The sequence below is a fragment of the Gopherus flavomarginatus genome, chromosome 22 (genome assembly GCF_025201925.1).
Source record: "Gopherus flavomarginatus isolate rGopFla2 chromosome 22, rGopFla2.mat.asm, whole genome shotgun sequence".
Lineage (NCBI taxonomy): Eukaryota > Metazoa > Chordata > Testudines > Testudinidae > Gopherus > Gopherus flavomarginatus.
In genome coordinates, this window is record NC_066638.1 from 19,382,800 (window position 1) to 19,407,056 (window position 24,257).

At 47.0% G+C, this 24,257-nt stretch overlaps 1 protein-coding gene across 3 annotated transcripts in view; it reads left to right on the forward strand.

Moving 5' to 3' along the window:
• The window catches only part of KDM1A (lysine demethylase 1A), a 157,012-nt gene extending 137,835 nt beyond the window's left edge, over positions 1-19,177 (forward strand). For 2 of the 3 annotated variants that reach the window (XM_050932305.1, XM_050932306.1), the window contains 4 exons: positions 4,124-4,238; positions 9,377-9,504; positions 16,519-16,665; positions 18,512-19,177. In XM_050932305.1, coding sequence (XP_050788262.1) covers positions 4,124-4,238; positions 9,377-9,504; positions 16,519-16,665; positions 18,512-18,697 — 576 coding nt within the window. In that variant the 3' untranslated portion in view covers positions 18,698-19,177. Of the gene's footprint in view, positions 1-4,123; positions 4,239-8,606; positions 8,864-9,376; positions 9,505-16,518; positions 16,666-18,511 lie in introns of those variants that run through there. The other variant, XM_050932307.1, reaches the window with a different exon arrangement.
• Positions 19,178-24,257: the final 5,080 nt, after the last annotated feature.

Consider the following 24,257-nt stretch of genomic DNA (forward strand, 5'->3'; position numbering starts at 1 on the left):
ACAGAGAGTCCTGTGGCACCTTATAGACTAACAAATATATTGATCATTAGCTTTCGTGGGTGAATACCCACTTTGTCAAGGACATCTGGGAACAATCTGGATAGTAATCCCTTCTGTATCCCCTGTCAGCTGTCCTTACTGCTGCTGCTGGTACACTACCTCCAAATGGCCTTATTCAAAAAAGCAATGAGCAGACCAGTGAGAGACACTGTGAAGTTAATCATCATGATGCCTCCCCCGCCCCCCCCAATGTAGGCAAGCCTTAAGAGAGGTTTTCACCAAATCCTCAGTTACTGTCCCTGCCCCAGTCTACTTACCTAGACAATGTACTCCTGACATGACCACAACTTCCCTTACTCCTCATCATCTTCACAGGAATGTAGTCCTCCCCTGTGCATGCCCCATCATCTCCATGCTTAGTGCACTGGAAGTCTGGAAGGGAGTACAGGAATTAATCCCTTAGGAATGCCATAAAGTCTAGTTTGCAGAGGGAACAGCCTGGCTGATACCTGCCCATGTGCCCTTCCCTTCGCTACCCCCATCATCCATTACCGTATTGGTCCTCTTGGAGTGGGAATCCATATTCAGGAAAAAGCCTGCATCTTCCACAATCTGAAGGGCCAGATCCCGTTCTCCTAGGGAGCAGATACAACCTTCCTAAACTTCTTGTTTGATTAAGCCCCAACTAATGGAAGGTGAGGATGATCTCTCCCCCGAACAGAAACATGCAGGACCACCTCCCGTTTTATATTCCTCTCTGGATGAGGCCCTCTGCAACTTCAGTGGACTTCCAAGACCTCATGAAGACAATACTGGAAATGCTGGATATCCCTGTTATACAGGAGGCCAGACTACATGATCACAATAGTGCCTTCTTGCCTTGGAATCTGTGAATCTATAAATCCCACTGGAGATCATCCAGGAGAAGCAGCACAATCTTCTCAACATCCTCCAGACTGAGACTCCAGGGAAACTGGTGATGCCCACAAATCAAAGGCTTCTCATGCGTGCCATGACAATCCGGCATGTGCCAGCTTCAACTCCCGCTACTTCCAAGAGCACTGAACCCTCCCTATCAAGTGCCTTCAAGTATTTCTATCAGCATCCTGCACCTGGCTCCCTTGTGGTTCATGCAGAATCCATAGATCAAGGTCTTCCAGAGTCCACTCTTTACACAAAGAACCCAAAAAAGTTAGAACTTTTTGTCTTGAAGGTTTCCTTGTTGATGAGCCTGCAAATGAGAGTACTCAGCTACCAATCTCTGCTCTCAAAATGTGACCTTTTAATCTGGAAAAGGCTCTCCAACTTCGTGAATAAACTGCCAGAAGAATACTGGGAGATGAAATCCCTCATGTTCTAAGGTCAGCTCGTGACCAGAACATCACTAACATCTAACGCAACACCGAGAATGATGACCATTCCCTTTACTATGAGGAGGCCCTCCTGGCTGCAGGCATCTGGGATTTTGAGGGAGGTTCAGGTGACCAATGGGGACCTCCAGTTTTGAGGGCAATGAGCTATTCAACAGTAGTATGGAGGAAATGCTCTATACATTTAAAGATTTGCAAGTGACCTTGCAATCTTTGGGACTGTACATTTTAGGGACTGAAGCTGAAGCCACAGAGCCAAATACCTCAGCAAATACTACTCTCAGCAAAGATATTCAAAACCTCCCAAGGAAGAGAGAAATTTCTGGAACCAATCCTCTCCTGCTTCCTCACTTACTTCACTGCCTGGGGTGTCAAACAGGCAACAGATTTGATGTCTGCACTGAAGGCCTGACTTGACCATTTCAACCACTTATCTTACTTGTAAGATGCCTGGGCTAGGATGACTGGTTGGTCCTCAAGGTAATAAGCCAGGGGTATCTCATCTGGTTTCATGTGGTTCCAACCCCTTTTCTGGGACCCTTCTCATAGGCACCATTGAAGCAGGAGTTAGCTAGAAAAGATTTCTCTGGTCTTATTAGACTTTATTCCACTAAGGCTCAGGCATCCTCTGCTATCTGTTTGGATAACATTTTCCATACCTTAGAGCATGCAGAGATGTATGTAGACCAGGGCCAGCTCTAGCAATTTTTCCACCCCAAGCACGGCAGCACGCCGCGGGGGACACTCTGCCGCTCGCCGGTCCCGCGGCTCCAGTGGACCTCCCACAGGCATTTCTGCGGATGGTCAGCTGGTCCCGCGGCTCCGGTGGAGCTGCTGCAGGCGTGTCTGCGGGAGGTCCACCGGAGCTGCGGGACCAGTGGACCGTCCGCAGCCACGCCTGCGGCAGGTCCACTGGAGCTGCCTGCCGCCCTCCCAGCAACCGACAGAGCGCCCCCCGCGGCTTGCCACCCCAAGCACGCGCTTGGCGCGCTGTGGCCTGGAGCCAGCCCTGATGTAGACCAACAGTGTGGAGCTAGGTCCGCAGGTTTGCCACTTGTTGTTCCCTCGTGCAAGCTTCCAGATTGGAGGCTAATTTTGATAGGGCTGTCCTGCAGTCACTCTTCAAGTAGCACGCCTCTTACCCATCTCCAAGCAATTAGGCAACTGTTTGTTAATCACCAAGAATGGACTCTATGGACAATCACTGGGAGAGAATGCTTACCTATCTTACAGTAACTATAGTCCTTTGAGATGTGTTATCCACAAGGAGCCCATGGCTCCTGATTTGGATAACTGATTTGGAGTTCTGCTACTGTAGGATTCTTTATCGGCAAAGGACCTGAGTGGTGGTTGAAGTTGGCTATGGGGAACTAGAGGGAAGCCAAGGGACAGGTGCAGCCACAAATGGATTGCTTTTCAAAAATAATCCGGTATTGATGCACATGAGGAACACATGCATCAAAAGTTGAAGCTGCAGACAACACATCTCGAACCGCAGTTATTGTAAGGTAAGTAACTATTCTTTCTGTTTTACTGGGAATGTAAATAAGAATTCAAGGACTATGATAGAAAGCATCACGCATTTCCTTTTCATAAGAGAAGCATTAATAACTACTACTTTACTCCAAACTTCAGTATATCACCGTGTCTTCATGAGTTTTGAAAACTGGTCAGTGGGAGACCAGATTTTTGAGTGTGCTCAAGTTGTCTAACTATTTTCCTTTCCTGCTTTTCTTCTTCCACAGTTATTTTATGGGGACTTCCTTACTAGCTAATTATATTTTCATTCTTTTTTTTCTTAAAATGGATTTTAAATAAAAAATCCAGTAATCTAACCATTTGTCTCCTCTACAGATGTCCACTCATCCCACCTGCTTGCTTGTCTTTAAATTTTCAAGCAGTTTGTCTTACAACAGAGAACGGGTTTATATATGTAACAGTAGATGGCAGTTAGACTGATACCATAGTGTACCTGCACTGCTAAATCAGATGACTCTCTAGTTCCAAGCAACAGTCCTAATTTGAATGTTTCACAGACTATGGTTAATGTGCTAGATATCCGGATCCTTAAGAGTGCCTACTAGAATGTATAAGCAAGACCATAGCTGGTATGGTAACTTGGGTAGTAATGTTGGGCATTTATATTCACTAATGGGGGAGGGATAGCTCAGTGGTTTGAGCATTGGCCTGCTAAACGCAGGGTTGTGAGTTCAGTCCTTGAAGGGGCCATTTAGGGGTCTGGGGATTGGTCCTGCTTTAAGCAGGAGGTTGGACTAGATAACCTCCTGAGGTCCCTCCCAACCCTGATATTCTATGATTCTACTGAACCAATGCCCCAGCATAGTTAGATGACATTGTGTTGACATACATGCAAATGAGGCTTACAACCTATTGTGGCTGTTAAAGATCCCATGGCACTTTCTGCAAGAGTTCACACTTTTAAATAAAAAGAATTTCACTACCAAATTCTCCCTACATTTTCAGTTAAGGAGCTGTTCCTCACATCTTGTTCTAAACTATTGTGTGGTGGTATGTACTGATACCAGGTGGGTAAAATGATCTCTCTGCCATAGCTTTTTAATCAGGTTGCAAACTACCGTATGATGCTTTTGTATGGAAAGGCAGTATATAGATAAGTGGCTTTGTATTCACTGAATTGTAATAGCCTGAGATTTCCCCTCATTAAAAGCTGTACAGAGAATGCTTATGTTCAGTTTTGGATCCTATTAACTCTTGAGCCCTCTCATTTCTAGGTGGTATTATGTTTTGACCGTGTCTTCTGGGATCCAAGTGTCAATTTGTTCGGGCATGTTGGCAGCACTACTGCCAGCAGAGGAGAACTTTTTCTATTCTGGAATCTCTACAAAGGTAAATATATTGGGTGTTCAGTTTTATTGTGTCATTTTCTTTTTCACAGTAACAGAACTAGAAAAAGCTATTTTATGATGATCGTAATAAAGCTTATAGTGCTTTTCATCAGTAGATTTTAGAAGAAAGTATCAATACCTCCATTTTAAAGATGGACAAACTAAGGCAGAGAAAACAGGTCAGTGACAGAACTGGAGATAGAATTCAGGTTCTTCTTTGAATGCTGATCCCTGTGTGTATTCATAATCTCAGTGCACCTGAGACCAGAAAATTCTAGCAAGTAGTGTCTGTAGGTCTATGCCGGCATCCCTGCTCTCCTTGTGGTCTGTGCCAGGGGCATAAGGGGTGAAACAGACTGATGCTTTTTCAGGTCCTCCCTGCTGCTGAATCTGAGATAGTAGTTAGTAAGAATCCCCACCCTTCCTCAAGTACTGCAGAAGATTCAGCAGGACAGAACATGAATCATTCTCACCCTGCTCAAATGGCCCAAGCAGTTCTGGTTCCCAAACCTCCTACGTACATCCTGGCCACTCATCAGCATTTGTTCCCCAGTGAGGGACTTAGTTTATGCCCAGGCGTTAAGAATGGCTTCTCCTGCCCCTACTCCTTTTCAGTCAGTGATGATCACCAGTGTGCCTCTGCTATCTCAGAGAAGCTCATATCTCTGCTAAGTGCAGTACTGGCTGCTCCTTTCCCAGCTGAACATGTGAGGCACAAGAACTCCACCTTTGGAAGCACCTAATGGAACGTTCCATTAGGCTCTAGTCAGGTCCAGGCCAGAGAGAACCTCTCTGTATATTGACCTGAGACATAGAGGAGAGCACCGCCTAGCTCGATGTTTGACTCAGGAATGGGAATGACTAGAGCAAAGGACCCTTTGGCTGGGCCTTCTCACAAGAATAAAAAACGCTCTCATAGGCATAAAAATAGATCCCCTCTTATATTTAAGAGAAGGGATCCTTAAGTAACTCCACCCAGGTAGGGTGAGTCCTTGCACCCAGGACACAAGGATTTAGGTCTTCCTAAGCCTTGTAGCCATGATCAGAAGGCGCGTGAGAGCACGGCTTCTTCAGTATTGCTTCCTGCATCATCATCGATTATGCTGCCAACTAAGCACAGGGAGCCAAAGATCAAGAACCATCAATCCTGACGATGACCACATGGTCAGAGGCTCCTTCATGGTCAGTAGTGTGTCAGCCATGTAAGGAACCACTGACTACCAAGAGTTCCTTTACACTGACTATGGTAGCATGAGGCAACAAACTACAGCCTTCTAAGGCTCCAATGTCTCCCTCTTCCTGGATCTGCAATCTCTCCTATTGTCAGGTCCACCCTTCACCAGGTAGAAGTTCATGTCTGATTCCATCCACTAGCTGTGGCTTCCCAACATAGGTGCTGATGCTACTACCAGTGGACTGGACTCTCATCATCAAGATAGTCAGATGTGTACCACTGGAACAATCTTCCCCCCACTGAGGTAGATCAGCCTAAATGAGCTCAAGAGTCTCCTACTACCAGTTTCATCCATTCAAATGGAGACACCCCCCCTCAGAACCAGTGGTACCCAAATCTATATCTTTAGTGCAAAATAAAATTTCACATGGTTACCTTGGCATCGATAATACCAGCAATAGAAAGACATGGTTCACAGTTCTCGATATGAAAGATGCAGGCTTTCATGTTGATATTCACCCTTCCCACAGAAGGGTGTGTCTGCTTTTTCTCCTACCATCCTTGGGAATGTCTATGAACATGGAAAAGTCTGTTGGCTCAAACCTAGACTATAGATTTCATAGGCGCAACCTTAAACTCACTCAGGGCAAAGGCTTACCTCTCTACAGACAGATTCGAAGCCAGAAGCAGGCTGATAGGTCAGATTATGCATTACCCATGGACATCAGTCTGGATTTGTCATTCTCTCTTGGTTCACGTGACATCATGTACTTACATAATGCCATTCGCTAAACTCTGCCTCCGCTGCCAACAGGGTTGGCTTCAGACAGTATATGTCTCAAGCAGATACAGCATGAATACTTTAGTGACAATCCCCATCAAGGTAAGAGTGTCTCTGAGCTGGTGGAAAGTTTGTGCACAAATGTGCATGGGCATTCATTTCCTGTCCCCCACACCCAACAGGGCAGTAATCACAGATGCCTCTTTGTATGGAGCCAACTCACATGGATGATCACACAGCAGATAGTCACACTTGGATGCCCTTGGAAACCAGAATGCACGAAAATCTCCTGGAATTCAGAGCAGTCTGACAAGCATGCCATTAATCCAATCTCATCACATTCTCATAAATCAGACAATATGGCAACTGTAATCTACCTTAAAAACCAGGGAGGAGCAAGATCCATTCCCCTGTGTATAGAAGCAGTCAGTTTATGGAACTGGTATATAGAGAACCACTTCACCCTTTCAGAACCATACCTCCCAGGAGCCCAGATTTTGCTGACAGACAGACTCAGCTAGCACTTTGCCGCTGACTTTGAGTGGAAGTTACACAGCTCAGTGGTGAACCCTTCCTCGGGACCTGTTCTCATTTCAGGCAAACAGGAAATGCAGCACATACTGTTCCAGGGCTGCTCAGGACCACTTTTTAGAGGTAACGCCCTCCTAGTCCCTTGGACAGACAGTTTGAACTATGCCTTTCCGCCTATCCTCCTGCTTTATCGAGTACTGCAGAACATTCAACAGGACAGAGCAGGAGTTATTCTTGTGCCCAAATGGCCCAGGCAGTTCTGGTTCCCAGGTCTCCTGCATATGTCAGGCCATCCGTCCATCAGCATTCATCCCTTCCCGGACCTCTTGATTCAAGAGAAAGTTGAGGGCAGGCATCTCAGCCCAGAAGCTCTTCACCTCATGCTTTGTATTTGGTTGGGTGTCAGACCTAGAACGTTTATTTCAAAACTTGTCAAACAGTTCTTGTAGATTACCTCCTTACCCTCAAGATGACAGGTCTTTCCTTTAGCTCAATATAGGTTCATCTCTCAGTTCTTAAAGGGCTGAATTAGAATTTTCCCACCAGTAATAAGACAACCCCTCGGTTGGACCTTAAGTTAGTATTTAAACCCCTGGCTACCTCTTTGATGCTTCCCTGTCTGTGAAGGTTGCTTTCCTTGTTGCCATCATCTCAGTCAGAGGGATAGGTGAACTGGGAATCCTAATGGCAGACCCTCCTGTATTTCATAAAGACCGGGTCTCACTATGACTGCGTCCAAAATTATCATCCCTAAAGATGCTTTGGAATTCCACATAAACTAGACTATCCACTTACCTATAAAAAACAACAGAGTCCTGTGGCACCTTGTTGACTAACAGACGTATTGGAGCATAAGCTTTCGTGGGTGAATACTCACTTTGTCAGATGCAAGAGTATTCACCCACGAAAGCTTATGCTCCAATACGTCTGTTAGTCTATAAGGTGCCACAGGCACTCTATCGCTTTTTACAGATCCAGACTAAGGGCTGGTCTACACTACGGGGGAAGATCGATCTTAGATACGCAACTTCAGCTATTTGAATAATGTAGCTGAAGTCAAAGTATCTAAGATCGAATTACTCACCGTCCTCACAGCGCAGGATCAATGTCCGTGGCTCCCCCTGTCGATTCTGCAACTCCGTTTGGGTTGGTGGAGTTCCGGAATCAATATAAGCGCTCGGGGATTGATATATCGATCCCCGAGCAATCAATTGCTACCCGCCGATACGGCGGGTAGTGAAGACGTAGCCTAACACGGCTACCCCTCTGATACTTGACACCGCTTACCTATGCTCTTTCTAAAACCCCATACCTCCCGCATTGAGAAAAGACTGCTCCTTCAATGTGAGATGACCTTTGGCATTTTATCAATGGAGAACAAAACAGACCAGAAAGTCACCTAGGGTGTTTCTTGCCAAAGCGGAATGAGGCCAAGGACAATCTGTTTCCTACCAGAGGGTCTCCAAGTGGATCTCTGGCTGTATCTTATTGTATCAGTTAGTACACCTTCCTACACCACATAGGGAGCGAGCTCACTCCACGAGAACTTAGGCAGCCTCAGTAGCATCACTTCAAGAAGTATCTCTTTTGATGTTTGCAAGGCAGCAGTATGGTTCCATCCATGCAGGATACATCCCATTTTGGTCCAAGCCTCCTCTGCTGACTCATCCTTCGGGACAGCAGTTCTACAAGCAGCCAAACCACCTATATACATGCACCCTCCTCTGAGTACTGCTTGTCAGTCACCCACAGTGGAATACACAGAGGGACCAGCACTTGAAAAGGAAAGTTAGTTACCTTTTGTAACGGGATTCTTTGAGATGTATGGTCCCTATCTGTATTCCACTACCTGTCTTTTGCTTCAAATCTTCTCTAATTCACAGTAAGAAGAAGAACTGGAGAGTTATTGGTCTGCATCCCCCATTATGCCCTCAGCACTTACTGAGGCAAGCAGCAGCACAGATGCAGACTAACAGACACTACTTGCTAGGATTCTCTAGTCTCAAGTGCATGGAGTACACACATATCCACAGTAGAATACAGGTAGGGAACACACATCTCAAAGAACTCCTGTTACAAAAGGGTAAGTAACTACCTTTTACCAAGCAATCCAGATCACTCTGTACGACAGTCCTGTCTTCATCATTGTTTACCACTCTGCCAGTCTGTCATCAATGATTTTATCTTTAATTCCAGATCATTCATAAAAATGTTGACTAGTGTCAGGCCTAGTACCAGTCCCTGTGGAGCCCCACTAGACACACTCCATGATTCCCCATTTTTAAAAAGCCATGATGTCTCTAATGAGGGCCACCTCCATTTCTTTTACCAACTTAATCCTTTCTAAGCAGGTTATAAACAGTGATTTTTAATATTCCAGTCATTCGGATTGTCCTGGCTAAGAAACTAACAAAATGTCCATTTTAATTATAATGTAACCTCATCTCACTTATTTCAAAGTGAAGTATTCGCACTGTGGTGGTTTACCTGGCGCTTGGTGACTTAAGGCCATTTTGTAATTTTGTTGGGTTTGGTTTGTCCTGAAAATTTAGGTTCTGTTCCACACTTTTCTAAGTTTAAGTACTTTACTCATAATTAAAAAAAAAAAAATCTACCAGCACTTTGATGCATTGTTCTTCCTCCTCCTCCTTAGCTCCAATTCTCTTGGCCTTAGTAGCAGGAGAAGCAGCTGGGATCATGGAAAACATCAGTGATGATGTCATTGTTGGGCGCTGCCTTGCAATTCTCAAAGGCATCTTTGGCAGCAGTGCTGTCCCCCAGGTACTACTCACACTCTGTTTTGTACATCAGTCTCTGAGTCCTAGAAAATATAAGAATCCTGGATAATTGATTGTATTATCTACCTGTCTGTGCTAGGTATTTATGCCACTCTTTGCATGAGTGTTTGAATGCCTCCATGGTATATGGGAGTGCCAGCTATTCTTTTCTAGGACCTGTTTATGGAGTGAATCTATCAAAACCATAACCATTTTTCAAAATGTCAGAGACATTATAGGACTTTAGACAGGTTTTGAATTGTTCATTCTCCAGGGCCACACTTAATCTGACAAGTCTTAAAATTGTGTAAACTAAAATGGGCAGATGTAATAAATTAATTCAGGAATTCTATCTTTGGACTAGGATCAGGGCAAGGATAGCAATGTCTGTGAAAGAATGACAAATAGGATTCTCTGTGCTAAACGTATTAACTGACCTAGCACAATGTTTACATCTTTGATAAATTTATCACAATATCAGATTCTCCTTCGAGTGCTTGCTCATGTCCATACCACATTAGGTGTGTGTGCTCGCCCTATGCACTGGTGCCAGAAGTTTTTCTGTCAACAGTATCTGTAGCAGAGCAGCTCTGGCATCCTCTGGAGTGGCATCCGCATGGCGTATAAGAGACACCGCTGGCTCCCCCCACCCTCAGTTCCTTCTTGCTGCCAGTGATGCTGCACGGAATGTTCTCTGCTCTTACTAGTGTTGCTTAGACTTCGTTCATACAAACTAGAGTTCTTGTAAAGTTAGTGTACGTAGTTAGTAATTGAGTTAGTTAGCCCTTAGCAATAGCTGGAATTTTATTAGTCCCATCAGGGACTTAGCTGCTTGATGGGGCATGTCCTCAGGCTTTAAGCCCTGCAGTTGCTGCAAATGGCCCATGCCCATGAGTGATCTGCTTAGTAGCTGTCTCAGGTGCCTTGGTGAAGGGCACATAAGTGATGAGTCAAATCTGCAAGTCCTTTAAACTTTGGACTGAGTGTGTGAAAACAGACTCAAAGTGCTCCTTATACAGTCGGCACTCACTCTGGCCCCGGAGAAAAGGTCCGACTTGGCACCTAGCACCGCGGCATCGGTGTGTAGTGCTCCAGCGGCACTCATCAACGGCCCCGGCCAAGAAGTCGGAGAAGGCCAGTAGGGGACAGTCTCCTGCTCCCTGCAAGGGGAAGGACAGGGCTTGGGGCGTGCTAAGACTCACACTGGGCGGCTCATCTGCTCCATTGAGAAGTCAGGCCTCAGCTCATGTCGAACCCGGACACAGAGATGGGCCTTCATCAGCTTCGGGTGCTGTCGATGCCTGAAGCGCTCCAGGCTGTGGAGGAGATCCTGATGCTCCCGGTGCTGCCCACACCAGCCCTGGTAGTGGCCAGACCTTGGGGTAAGGCCGCCTTGGGATCTTTCCATCTGCCCTTGCCTCAACGGTACTGCTCCCCATCACGGGGGATGTCCCACCACCGGTCACCCACTCAAAGCCATCATGCCTCCAAGTTAGGGAGGCAGACGCATTGGAGCCCTCTACAATCACCAGACCTTGGGCACCAGCAGTAGGATTCGAGGCGGACCTCGCCAGTTACCTGGTGCAGATCCACAGAGGCATGCGCTCCCCAGCAGGAATGTCAGGACTGGCCCTGCAGATCATCAGAGCACCATTACAGATCCCAGGAACGATCGGATGACCTGCAGGTCCCGTTCCTCGTCTGTTACCGGTCTCAAAGCACGAGACGTGGATTGGCAGTCTCCTGGCACAGATTTGCTGAGCGCCATCAATCACCAAGGTCCCAACAAAGGCGCACATCCTGCTTGGACTGGTCCTTCTTTAGACGTGATCGCGATTATCACCAGGCATGGGGTCGCCACTTCAGTGGATCCGGGTCACCAGCTAGCAATCGCTCCGGATGTGGCTCCAGTACAGAGCAAAGCTCCATATCAGCGGGGCAGCCTTCCAGACCCTCGGTGCCGCCTGCATCATCAGTACCGAAACCTGCCCGGTTGCCGTGCCCTTGGTACCCCTGGAACCTGTGGAGGTTCAGCCAGCCTTCCCAGCCTGCCCACTCGGCGTCGGGAGCCTTGGACAGGCCTGTGGCCTCGATGACCCAACTCCCTATGGTGCTTGAGGCCCCAGGGGGTAAGACCCTTCAAGTCCATGTGGACCAAGGGGAAGAGCTTGCTGGACCACCAGTGAGTGTCATGGAACCCCCGGTACCGGCCTCCTCCTCATCTCTGAATGAGGCCTTCATAGAGCCCCCTCACCTGGTTCCGCAGGATGACACTGAAGTGCACCAGGAGCTGTTGAAGAGGATCGCCTCCAACCTTGGCCTGCAAGCGGAGGAGTAGGAAGAGCAAGTGGACTCCCTGTTCTACATCCTCTCCTCCACAGCCTCTGCTAGGATCGCCCTTCACGAAGGGGTATTGAAGATATCCAGCATTTTGTGGCAAATCTCCTCCTCTCTGCCCCCCCATTTCCAAACGGGCAGAGCGTAAATACTTTGTCCTGACTAAGGGGCATGAATACCTTTACTCCCATCCTGCCCCAAATTCCCTGGTGGTTGAGGCAGTTAACCTCAGGGAACACCAGGGGCAACCCAGAGCTATCCCCAAAAATACAGACTCCAGGAGACTGGACTTTATTCCTCATTGGCCACCCTCAACTATAAACTCAAACACCAGACGTTCCTTGGCTGCTACAACTTTAACACGTAGCAGACCGCGGTCAAGTTTGAGAATGCCCTCCCAGAAGGTTCCAGTAAAGAATACTGGGCAATCCTCGACAAAGGCACGGGCGCTGCCAGGGCAGCCCTTCAAGTGGCATCTGACGCGGCAGACTCTGCCGCCCACACTGTGGCGTCTGCCATCTCCATGCAGCAACCATCCTGGCTGCTCTTCTCTGGGTTGTCCTCCGAGACTCAACAGTCGATTCAGGACCTCCTTTTCGATGACCAGGCCCTGTTTGCAGAGCAGATGGACAACAAATTACATGGGCTGAAGGACTCCCGAACCATCCTAAAAACCCTAGGGCTCTACATTCTGGGCCCAGCACGTAAGTGGTTAAAACTGCAACTTCCCCAGAGGCAAGGGAGCCCACACCTGCAGGATCCGCCACACAAGGGCTACAGACTGCACACAAGCCACCCGCCCCCACCCTCTTTCCAGTCGGGCTCGACCCACTCCAAGCAAGGAGCTAAAAAGTCATTTTGAGGGACGCCCGAAGATGACCTACCAGTCTATTTCCTGAATCTGATGTTCCTAATTTTTTGCAACCGCCTTTCCTTTTTCCTCCTGGCGTGGTCAGCAATAACTTCGGACCACTGGGTCCTCAGTGTGGCGGCGCACAGATACACCCTCCCAGTTTATTTACACACACACACACACACACACACACACTCTCTCCCTATTGCTCTTCAGGTTACCTTTCTCACGAGAGTTTTCTCAAGCAGGAGGTTCAGGGGCTCTTACAGCTGGGGGCGGTGGAGGAGGTCCTGCCTCCTTACCGGAACAAGGGTTTCTGTTCCCAGTATTTTCTGATCCCAAAGGCCGAGGATGGTCTATGTCCCTTCCTGGACCTGCGAGACCTGAACAGATACCTAAGGAAGCTAAAGCTTTGCTTGGTCTCCCTGGCCTCCATTATCCCCTCCCTGGATTCGGAAGACTGGTATGCCACCCTCGACCTGAAAGAGACATACTTTCACATAGCAATCTTCCCAGGACATTCACACTTTCTCTGTTTTATGGTTGGTTCGGCCCCCTATCAGTTTGAGGTCCTTCAGTTTGGCCTGGCTACAGCACCCAGGGCGTTTACCAGGTGCATGGCGGTAGTCACGGCCTACCTCAGGCATCAGGATGTCCAGGTTTACCTGTACCTCAACGACTAGCTGGCCTAAGGCAGCTACAAGGCTCAGGTCCAGCGTGACATCACTATACTACAAGCCATGTGCCACTCCTTGGTACTACTGGTCAACCACAAAAAGTCCATGTTAGTTCCAACTCAAAGGATAGAATTCATCGGGGCCATGATCGACTTAACCCGAGTGAGAGCGCTGCTGTCGTTAGACAGGTTTCAGGCCCTGATGGACCTCATCTTGGAAGTGTCCACAGTTCCCCTGACAACAGCCTGCACCTGCTAGGCCACATGGCAGCTTGCACATACGTGGTCCGCCATGCCAGGCTCTGCATGCAGCCCCTGCAGCAATGGCTGGCGTCAACCTATTCCTAGTCCAGGAACCATCTGGAAAAGATTGTAACCAACCTCCAGCAGTTCTCACCTCACTGCAGTGGTGGACTGATCACAAGAAGATCCTGGAAGTAGTCCTGTTCGACAGTCCCACTCTGTCGAGCTAGTGTCGGATGCTTCAGACCTCATTTAGGGGGCACACCTCAGACATCTCCAGGCCCAGGCGACGTGGCCTCCAGAGGAGACCACGTTACACATGTCAAGAAGCTCAGAGTGGTCTGGCTAGCCTGCAAGGGCTTCCTGCTGCACCTGTCGGGAAAAGTGGTGAGAGTTCTAAAGGACAATATGGTCTTGATGTTCTACATCAACAGGCAAGGAGGAGTGCACCCGTCAGCTCTCTTCCAAGAGGCTCTCCATCTCTGGGACTTCTGCATTGGCCACGGCATCCATCTGGAAGCTGGTCACCTCCTCAGCATCAGGAATGCCCTAATAGATCATCTCAGCAGGGACTTCTCTACCACGAATGATCGCTCCACCTGTGGCCTGCACGATCTCCCAGAGATGGGGAACTCCCCAAGTAGATCTGTTTACCAGCAGGCAAAACAGAAAGTGCCATCGGTATTGCTCTCGGCAGGGCCTGAGCAAGGGCTCCTTCTCCGATGCCCTCCTCCTGTCATGTGCTGAGGGTCTGATGTACATGTTCCCTCCGATTCCTCTGGTCAGCTGGGTCTTAGTAAAGATCAAGAGGGACAAGGCACAGGTTATCGTGATCACCCCTGCATGGCCTCACTAGCACTGGTTTGGCACGCTCGTGAACATGGCAGTGGCCCCTTTTCTGTCCCCTTCCCGACCATCGGGATCTGCTGTCACAGGATCACGGTCTGCTCCCACACCCCAACCTCGAGTCTCTAAACCTCTTGGTGTGGACGCTCCATAGTTGAACTCAGAGGAGCATACCTGCTTGGAGGAGGTCCAGCAGGTCCTCCTCTGAAGTAGGAAGCCATCCATGAGATTAACTTGGCCAAGTGGATGAGGTTTTCCCGTTGGAGTGTGGCTTTTCTTCCTCACATTCCTCAGTGCAGTCCATCTTGGACTACTTACTGCACCTCAGGACCCAGGGCCTGGCGCATTCTTCCATTAGAGTGCACCTTGCAGCCATCTCTGTGTTCCACCAGCCGATCAAAGTTCAGATAGTCTTTTCTCATGACATGACTGTCAGGTTCCTGAGGGGCCTCGAGAGGATTTACCCGCAGGAATGGGCCCTCTCCCGCAGTGGGACCTTAACATGGTCCTCTCCAGGCTCACCGGCCTGCCTTTGAAGCCGCTGAGCTCCTGCTCCCTTTCCTACTTATTCTGGAAGGTCGCTTTCCTGGTGGCGGTGATGTCAGCGAGATGAGTCTCAGCGATTAAGGCCTTGATCTTGGAACCGCCTTATACAGTGTTTTATAAGGACACGGTCCAGCTGCAGACCCACCAAGCCTTCCTACCGAAGGTGGTATCTCTCTTCCACGTTAGCCAGGACATGTTTCTGCCTGTGTTCTTTTCCAAGCTGCACAAGACTGCCGAGGAAAGATGTCTGCATCTGCTGCACGTTCGGAGGGCCTTGGCCTTTTACCTGGTGTGTACCAAGCCTTTCCGTAAATTGACTGAGCTCTTCATCATGAAGGGCCTTCCAGTTTCTTTGCAGAAGATTTCCAAATGGATCACCTCTTGTATAAAGACCTGTTAAGAGCTAGCAAAGGTCCCTCCACTGCCGATTGTCAGGGCCCATTCAGCTAGAGCGCATGCATCTTTGGTGGCCTTCCTGGTGCACATCCCGATCCAGGACATCTTTAAAGCCACGACGTGGTCCTCGGTCCACATGTTTACGTCTCATTATACCATCACTCAGCAGGACAGAGACAATGCTGGGTTCGGCAGAGTTGTATTACAATCTGCACAGCCGTGAACTCCTACCTGCCTCCACGGGAACTGCTGGGAGTCACCTAATGTGGAATGGACATGAGGAAGTACTCAAAGAAAAAAAGACAGTTATCTTTTCTGTAAGTGGTGTCCTTCGAGATGTGTTGCTCATGTCCATTCCACAACCTGCCCTCCTTCCCCACTGTCAGAGTGTCTGGCAAAAAGGAACTGAGGGTGGGGGAAGCCATCAGCGCCCCTTATATTGCGCCATGTGGGTGCCACTTCAGAGGGCGCCAGAGCTGCTCCCTTACAGATACTGCTGAGGGAAAAATTTCCAGCACGGGTGCATGTGGCGAGCACATGCACCTATGTGGAATGGACATGAGCAAAGCATGTCAAAGAACACCAGTTACGAAAAAAGTAAGAGTCTTTTCTGTAATGGCCCTCTAATTTAAAAATGGGCCAGGGTCATAATGTGGCATCCGAGATCTAGAACTGGCAAAAAGAGTTTGATCAGGCAGATCCTTAAGATCCTTCATGAGTCTCAGAAGGGGCTCTTGCTTTCATTGACAATTGTAGGAAGTGCTACCATATAGCATTTTTAAGTGCATAAATTCTATTCCCATGCACAGTCAGTGTGGGAATTGCAGTTCCAACAGGTGCTAAGTCACTGCTTTGTAATTGTGTTCAAAACATCGGATTCCAATCTTCTCTCTCCTGTGGAGATTCTGTACTATTGTCCTGTGAAATGTGTTTGATAGAATATCTGCAGAAGTGAGCTTCCTGATCCATGATAACTGTGGTGCAAATATTTCTTAACACACAGGAAAACAAAAACACACACCGTGGTAGCATTAGGGCCTCATGCTTATTTTACTTGCTGTAACTTACTCATGTAAAACTAGTGATATAGACAGCACAACACTCTTCTCTTCTTGTCTTAGCCCAAAGAGACAGTGGTATCTCGTTGGCGTGCTGACCCTTGGGCCCGGGGGTCCTATTCTTATGTCGCGGCTGGATCTTCTGGAAATGATTATGACTTGATGGCTCAGCCAATTACTCCAGGACCAGCCATTCCAGGTGCTCCCCAGGTGAGAGAATCTACAAATGCAATTGGAAGTGACTGGCATGAGAACATAATAGGATTTCAAAAGCCATTTGTGAAACAGGAGCATTCGGTAATTCATCCATTCTCCAGATACTCTCTAACGATTAGAGCTGGTCAGAAAACAGAATTTCCTGTGGGAAAATCCAACATTTCGAAATTTGTTTTTGTTCTAAACTGGAAAAAGAAGTCAAAATGTTGAAACTTCTCCTGAAGAGAAATTCAAACAAATGTCTATTTGGAAACATGGAGATATTTCATTTTGGTTATGTCAAAGCATTATAGTAAAATATATAATAATAAACATATTCTAATATACAATATTAAATATAAAGGTTGAAAGAAAACATTTTTACCTTATTGAAACGAAAAAGATGAAATGATTTGTTTTCACTCTTTTCCATTGAAACTTTCATCAAAATAGAAAAGTTTTGAGTTTGAAACTGTTTTCTTCACCTGAAAACTCTTCCATCAAAATTTTTTTGACCAGCTCTACTAATGAACCTTGTTCTTGCAGTAAAATGTTTCAGCTGCCTGATGGCAGTGAATGTGCTTGGCTCTTAGTCCAATCCTCCTGTTCAAGAGGTAAAAGTAAGAATTTGGCTCATCTTATTCCATGAAAAAAGCCAAGAGGTAGATGATGCTATAACAGAGGTTCTGTGTGGAAATGAGCACAGATCAGTCTAGTACATCCTCTGCCTGTCAGGAAGCATGTACAGAAATAAGTGTCATTCACAAAGTGTCTTCCCAGCCCCCAAGTTGCTTGAGGCACATTTCAAAGATTTGTAACAAAAATATCAACTCCGCTCCACCTTCGCCATGATGCAGCAAGGGGCCACCCTGTAACATGTAACCACATCGTGTAGTAGGGGAAGGAACGGGTTGTAATAAGTTACAAGAAATGCCTCCGAAGAATCATTTTAAAATGTTTTCAAAGTAAGGAGTGATGGGATAAAGTAGAAGAAATTAGGGAAGTGTCCATACCTTAAGAGCCACAGTGAAAGTTCTGTCTCCTGCTAACCTATTGAGCAAATGGTGAAATCCCTAAAAGCAGGGGGCTTCTGAACACAGCATGGTGAGGTTCCAGCACCAGCGTCTTATTTTAGTCTCTCTGAATACTGTTATGGTTGGTTAAATCCATTAGTTTAGCCCCGATATGTTGCTGGATAGTCTGCACCACAGACTGTAATGTACAAACTGTTAATTGTCTCCGGTTTTTCCCCTCTGTCTTTATTCAAACCACAGTATGTCAATGTTCACTATTGAACTTTTAGTGTGCAGCAGCAGCAGGGGCAATGGGGATGCTTAGTGTGTGGCATGCTGAAACGCTGTAGATTTACACCCCAGCTCAATGTGCAGTGTTTGTGTAGACAGACCTTTAATCAGATGTGGTGGTGTGGAAATGATCAAACACACAATGTTGAATACACAACATTCTGTGTTCTCTCTCAGCCCAATTTCTGGCTTCAAAACTGAACTCTGATAATCTTTCTTTTTGCTCTGATGCCCAGCTCCCTCGACAGCTAGCAGTAAAGTGTTCCCTTCAGCACAACAGATGTCTTTTTAAAGCTGAACATTTGTGATAGTTGGGAGGCAGATGAGGATTCTCCTCTGGTCAAGAGGCATTTATTTGTTGAAGGAAAGATTATAACATTCCCTGAGATTACCTAGTTCATACCTAAACCAGCTTCGTGCAGCAGAAGTAACTCTGTGACTAGGAGGAATGTTTATTTTTAAGTAGTTCGCCTGAGAAATCTAGCATTTATGAGAGAGAACCTGAGCTAAGTCAGATATATGACACTTAACAATGTGTTGTTTGTTCTTCTTCCCAGCCAATTCCTCGCCTCTTCTTCGCAGGAGAACACACAATTCGTAATTACCCAGCAACTGTCCATGGTGCTCTACTGAGTGGGCTGAGAGAAGCAGGACGTATTGCAGACCAGTTTCTTGGGGCCATGTACACTCTGCCACGCCAAGCTACACCTGGCGTGCCCACACCACAGGCCCCTAGCATATAAGGGAGATACAAGCTGCCAGACAGAGGAGCGATGGATTCATAATGCATTTACTGTGGACTTGTTTTTGGGTACAAGATGTCTTCATAGTCTGTAGCAGTAGCCACTGAAAGCACTGTGCCAGAAGTCACTTAATAGCATCACCCCATTGCAATGGCCTTATGAAATATGATCTGACTATTGTCCATGCACCTGGTATACAGATTCCTGTCTGTCTGTTTTTCCGACTATATATAGAGTGTCTTACTGCCAAACTGGTCAGGAATTCCTATGGCAGTGCAAATACATTGGGAATCCAAGCTCCTGGTGTTTAGCAGGATTTCTTTTGGCACATAAAGAACCTACTGGCGTATTCACAGTTCAGTAATTGCACAAAAGGTTTCAGACTCTAGTAGCTGGTTGTTGTTGGTAACAGTGTAGAATTTGTCTCTTATGTGGACTTTTTTTGATTGTTTTGAAAAAAATAAAGTTTTCACCAAGTTCCTTTCTTCCTCTTTCATTTGAGAATTAAATTGGTGTAGTTGTTTCTCCTCAGTAGTAAAAGCAGAGTTGCAAGTAATGCTCATCACAGAGCCACTCCAAAATAGTCCTTAAGCCACTGCAATGTCGTCTCTCACTTGGAATAAATAGTCTTTGAATCAAGGGACTGGAAGCCAAGTGGGTACCCTAACCACCAGGCCACAGCATTATTCATTCTTTCTCCCTTGCTCTTCTCCCCCCGTAATTGTTTTAAGTATTTATACAAAATGGAACAGCTTCAACAGGAGAGACTGAGGGAACCCCACAATAGAATATCCCATAGCTCAATGGTTAGAGTGCTCTCTTGAGAGGGGAGGTGGGGAAAAATTGAATTCTGGTCTCCCACATCCCAGATATATTCTCTAGCCACTGGGCTAAAAGTTGTCAGAATGCAGCAGTGGCTCCTTCTCCTGCATTTCTTGCAAGAATGTCTGACTTCAGGAGAGGGGTTCCCAAGTGAGAGTTGCTAGCATTGAGAGGTGCCTCCTTCCAACCTGGATTTAGATGCCTAACCTCCTGAGGGGGTGGGGCTTAGGACACATTCCTCTCCTCAGCCTTTCCTTTGGCTTGCTTAGGCAGCTCCCCATCTAGGATACTGTCTTCTGTGGATCCCTTTCCTAGATGTCTCTCTCTCCCTGTTCATTATATAGGGAGCCTGGGCACCTAACCTGGCTTTGTGAGTCCCATTGTCATTCCAGTCTAGGCACCTAAATTCCTTTTGTGTATCTGGGCCTCAGTTCTCTAACAGAATTACTCCCATTCTTCAGTCTCAGACAAAGTATTAGCATTTCTGGTCCCTTTCAACTGCAAAAAGAGAGCTGCAGGCTCAGGTGAGTCAGGTTGATTAATGTGAAGAGCTGGATACAGGAAACGAGAGAGAAATTTTTAAGTAATAAAACCTAAGGCAAGAAATCTCTCAGTTATACAGTCTTCTGCGTGGTGGCCATGGTCTTCTGAGTATCATTCACATGCACGCCTAAGTTTGGGTTTTAGGTAACTTTTAAGCTCACTTTAAGATGTTAAGTTTCTTGAGTTCTCCAATTACAAACAAAATAGGAATGTACATTCTTCAGAGCAGGGCCATTATCTTTTTGGCTAGCATGACTCATAGAATATCAGGGTTGGAAGGGACCTCAGGAGGTCATCTAGTGCAACCCCCTGCTCAAAGCAGGACCAAACCCCAACTAAATCATCCCAGCCAGGGCTTTGTCAAGCCAGGCTTAAAAACCTCTAAGGAAGGAGATTCCACCACCTCCCTAGGGAACCCATTCCAGTGCTTCACCATCCTAGTGAAAAAGTTTTTCCTAACATCCAAACTAAACATCTCCCACTGCAACTTGAGAACATTGCTCCTTGTTCTGTCATCTGCTACCACTGAGAACAGACTCCGCACTTGTCCTTGTTGAATCTCATCAGGTTTCTTTGGCCCAGTCCTCTAATTTGTCTAGGTCCCTCTGTATCCTATACCTACCCTCCAGCATATCTACCACTCCTCCCACTTTAGTGTCATCTGCAAACTTGCTGAGAGTGCAGTCCAAACCGTACTCCAGATCATTAATGAAGAAATCGAACAAAACCGGCCCCAGGACCGACCCTTGGGGCACTCCGCTTGAAACTGGCTGCCGACTAGACATTCATCCAGCCCATACTACTTTAACTTGCCAGCAAGAATACTGTGGGAGACTGTATCAAAAGCTTTACTAAAGTCAAGGAATAACACATCCATTGCTTTCCCCTCATCCACAGACCCAGTTATCTCCTCATAGAAGGCAATTTAGGTTAGTCAAGCATGACTTAGCCTTGGTGAATCCATGCTGACTGTTCCTGATCATTCTCCTCTCCTCTAAGTGCTTCAGAATTGATTCCTTGAGGACCTGCTCCATGATTTTTCCAGGGACTGAGGTGAGGCTGACTAGCCTTTGATTCCCCGGATCCTCCTCCTTCCCTTTTTTAAAGATGGGCACTACATTAGCCTTTTTCCAGTCATTCGGGACCTCTCCCGATCGCCATGAGTTTTCAAAGATATTGGCCAATGGCTCTGCAATCACATCCATCAACTCCTTTAGCACCCTCAGATGCAGCGCATCCAGCCCCATGGACTTGTGCTCACCCAGTTTTTCTAAATAGTCCCTGACCACTTCTTTCTCCACAGAGGGCTGGTCACCTTCTCCCCATACTGTGCTGCCCAGGGCAGCAGTCTGGGAGCTGACCTTGTTTGTGAAGACATAGGCAAACAAAAGCATTTTCCTACATCCTCTGTTGCCTCTCTCATTCAGTAAGGGGCCCACACTTTCCTTGACTTTCTTCTTGTTGTTAACATACCTGAAGAAACCCTTCATGTTACTCTTAACATCTCTTGCTAGCTTCAACTTCAAGTGTGATTTGGTCTTCCTGATTTCACTCCTGCATTCCTGAGCTATATTTTTATACTCCTCCCTGGTCATTTGTCCAATCTTCCACTTCTTGGAAGCTTCTTTTTTGTGTTTAAGATCAGCAAGGATTTCACTGTTAAGCCAAGCTGGTCGTCTGCCATATTTACTATTCTTTCTACACATCGGGATGTTTTTTTCCTGCAACCTCAATAAGGATTCTTCAAAATAAGCCAGCTCTCCTGGATTTCTTTCCCCCTCATGTTGTTCTTCCAGGGGATCCTGCCCATCAGTTCCCTGAGGGAGTCCAAGTCTGCCTTATTGAAGTCCAGGGTCTGTATTCTGCTGCTCTCCTTTCTTCCTTGTGTCAGAATCCTGAACTCGACCATCTCATGGTCACTGCCTCCCAGGTTCCCATCCACTTTTGCTTCCCCTACTAATTCTTCCCGGTTTGTGAGCAGCGGGCCCCAAAGAATTCCTGTTCACTGCCAAGCAGAGTATGAGAGGCAGTTTCTCCAGATTAAGGAATGTGGATTCATCTGACTCTCCACAGGTCCAGAGGTAATTGTCCTGTTATGTTCCTTCCCTCTGAAGCACCGTCATTGGCCACTGTTGGAAAAATGGGATACTGGGCTAGTTAGACCATTGGTCTGATCTAAGTATGGCCATTCTTATGTCCTGATGCAAAGAAGGATGGGTGAATGAGGGCATGTGTGGGCTCTCAGTGACTGGAGGCTGCATATCCCCTCCCAAGGACTGATAACACACTTGGCCTGCTGTCCTAAGTTTGTGGAGTTTGTATCACTGATCTGGTCAGCAGATATTAACTGGAAATTCAGCCACAAGACTGGACAAAACATGTATTTACCACCATCCACAGTCTCTTGCATTCCAGATCCTGTCCCCAACCAGTTCCAGAGGTTGGTGCATGTTGTCCTGCCTGATCTCTTAAGAACTCCCTGCCTGGTGTACTGGAATGATAGGATTGTAACTGGCAGGTTTGAGGAATCTAAAAGAACTAGAAGTTGTCCTGGAGAAGTTGTGGGTTGCCATTCTCAAAGTGAAGCCCACCCAGGGCTAGATTCACCAGGAAGCCCTCTACACCAACATTCCACACAAAGAGGGACTACAAGCCATCAGGAATAGTATCCCCGATAATATCACGGCTAACCTGGTGGCTGAACTTTGTGACTTTGTCTTCACCCACAACTATTTCACATTTGGGGACAATGTATGCCTTTAAGTAAGCGGCACTGCTGTGGGTACCTGCATGGCCCCACAGTATGCCAACGTCTTTATGGCTGACTTAGAACAACGCTTCCTTAGCTCTCGTTCCCTAATGCCCCTACTCTACTTGCGCTACATTGATGACATCATCATCTGGATTCATGGAAAAGAAGCCCTCGAGGAATTCCACCGTGATTTTAACAATTTCCATCCCACCATCAACCTCAGCCTAGACCAGTCCACACAAGTGGTCCATTTCCTAGATACTACTGTGCTAATAAGTGATGGTCACATAAACACCATCCTATACCAGAAACCCACTGACCGCTATACTTACCTACATGCCTCCAGCTTCCATGCAGGACACACCAGACAATCCATTGTCTACAGCCAAGCTCTTAAGATACAACCATATTTGCTCCAATCCCTCAGAGATAAACACCTTCAAGATCTCTATCAAGCATTCTTAAAACTACAATACCGACCTGCTGAAGTGAAAAAACAGATTGACAGAGCCAGAAGAGTACCCAGAAGCCACCTTCTACAGGACAGGCCCAACAAAGAAAATAACAGAACGCCATCACCTACAGCCCCCAGCTAAAACCTCTCCAGCACATCATCAAAGATCTACAACCTATCCTTAAAGATGATCCCTCACTCTCACAGATCTTGGGAGACAGGCCAGTCCTCACTTATAGACCCCCTCCAAACCTGAAGCAAATACTCACCAGCAACCGCACACCATACAACATAAACACTAACCCAGGAACCTATCCTTGCAACAAAACCCAATGCCAGCTCTGTCCACATATCTATTCAAGTGACACCATCTTAGGACCTAATCACATCAGCCATGCCATCAGGGGCTCGTTCACCTGCACATCTACCAACATGATATATGCCATCATGTGCCAGCAATGCCCCTCTGCTGTGTACATTGGCCAAACTGGACAATGTCTGTGTCATGGTACAATTCCCCACCCTGAACCTTAGCATCCAAAAAGATGGGGTACCAGCATGAATTCCTCTAAGCTTAATTACCAGCTTAGAACCTGTAGTGCTGCCACCAACCAGGAATTCCAGTGCCTGGTACACTCTGGTCCCCCCAAGACCTTGCCCAGGGACCCCGCAAGACCCAGACCCTCTGGATCTTAACACAAGGAAAGTAAACCCTTTCCCTCACCGTTGCCTCTCCCAGGCTTCCCCTCCCTGGGTTACCCTGGAAGATCACTGTGATTCAAACTCCTTGAATCTTAAAACAGAGAGGAAAATTCACCTTCCTCCATCCTTCTCTTTCCCCCTCCCAGACTCTTCCTGAGAGAGACAGTAATCCTGACACAGAGAGAAATTAGCCTCTCTCTCCCCCTTCCCTCCTTTCTCCCCACCAATTCCCTGGTGAATCCAGACCCAGTCCCCTGGGGTCTCACCAGAATAAAAAAAACAATCAG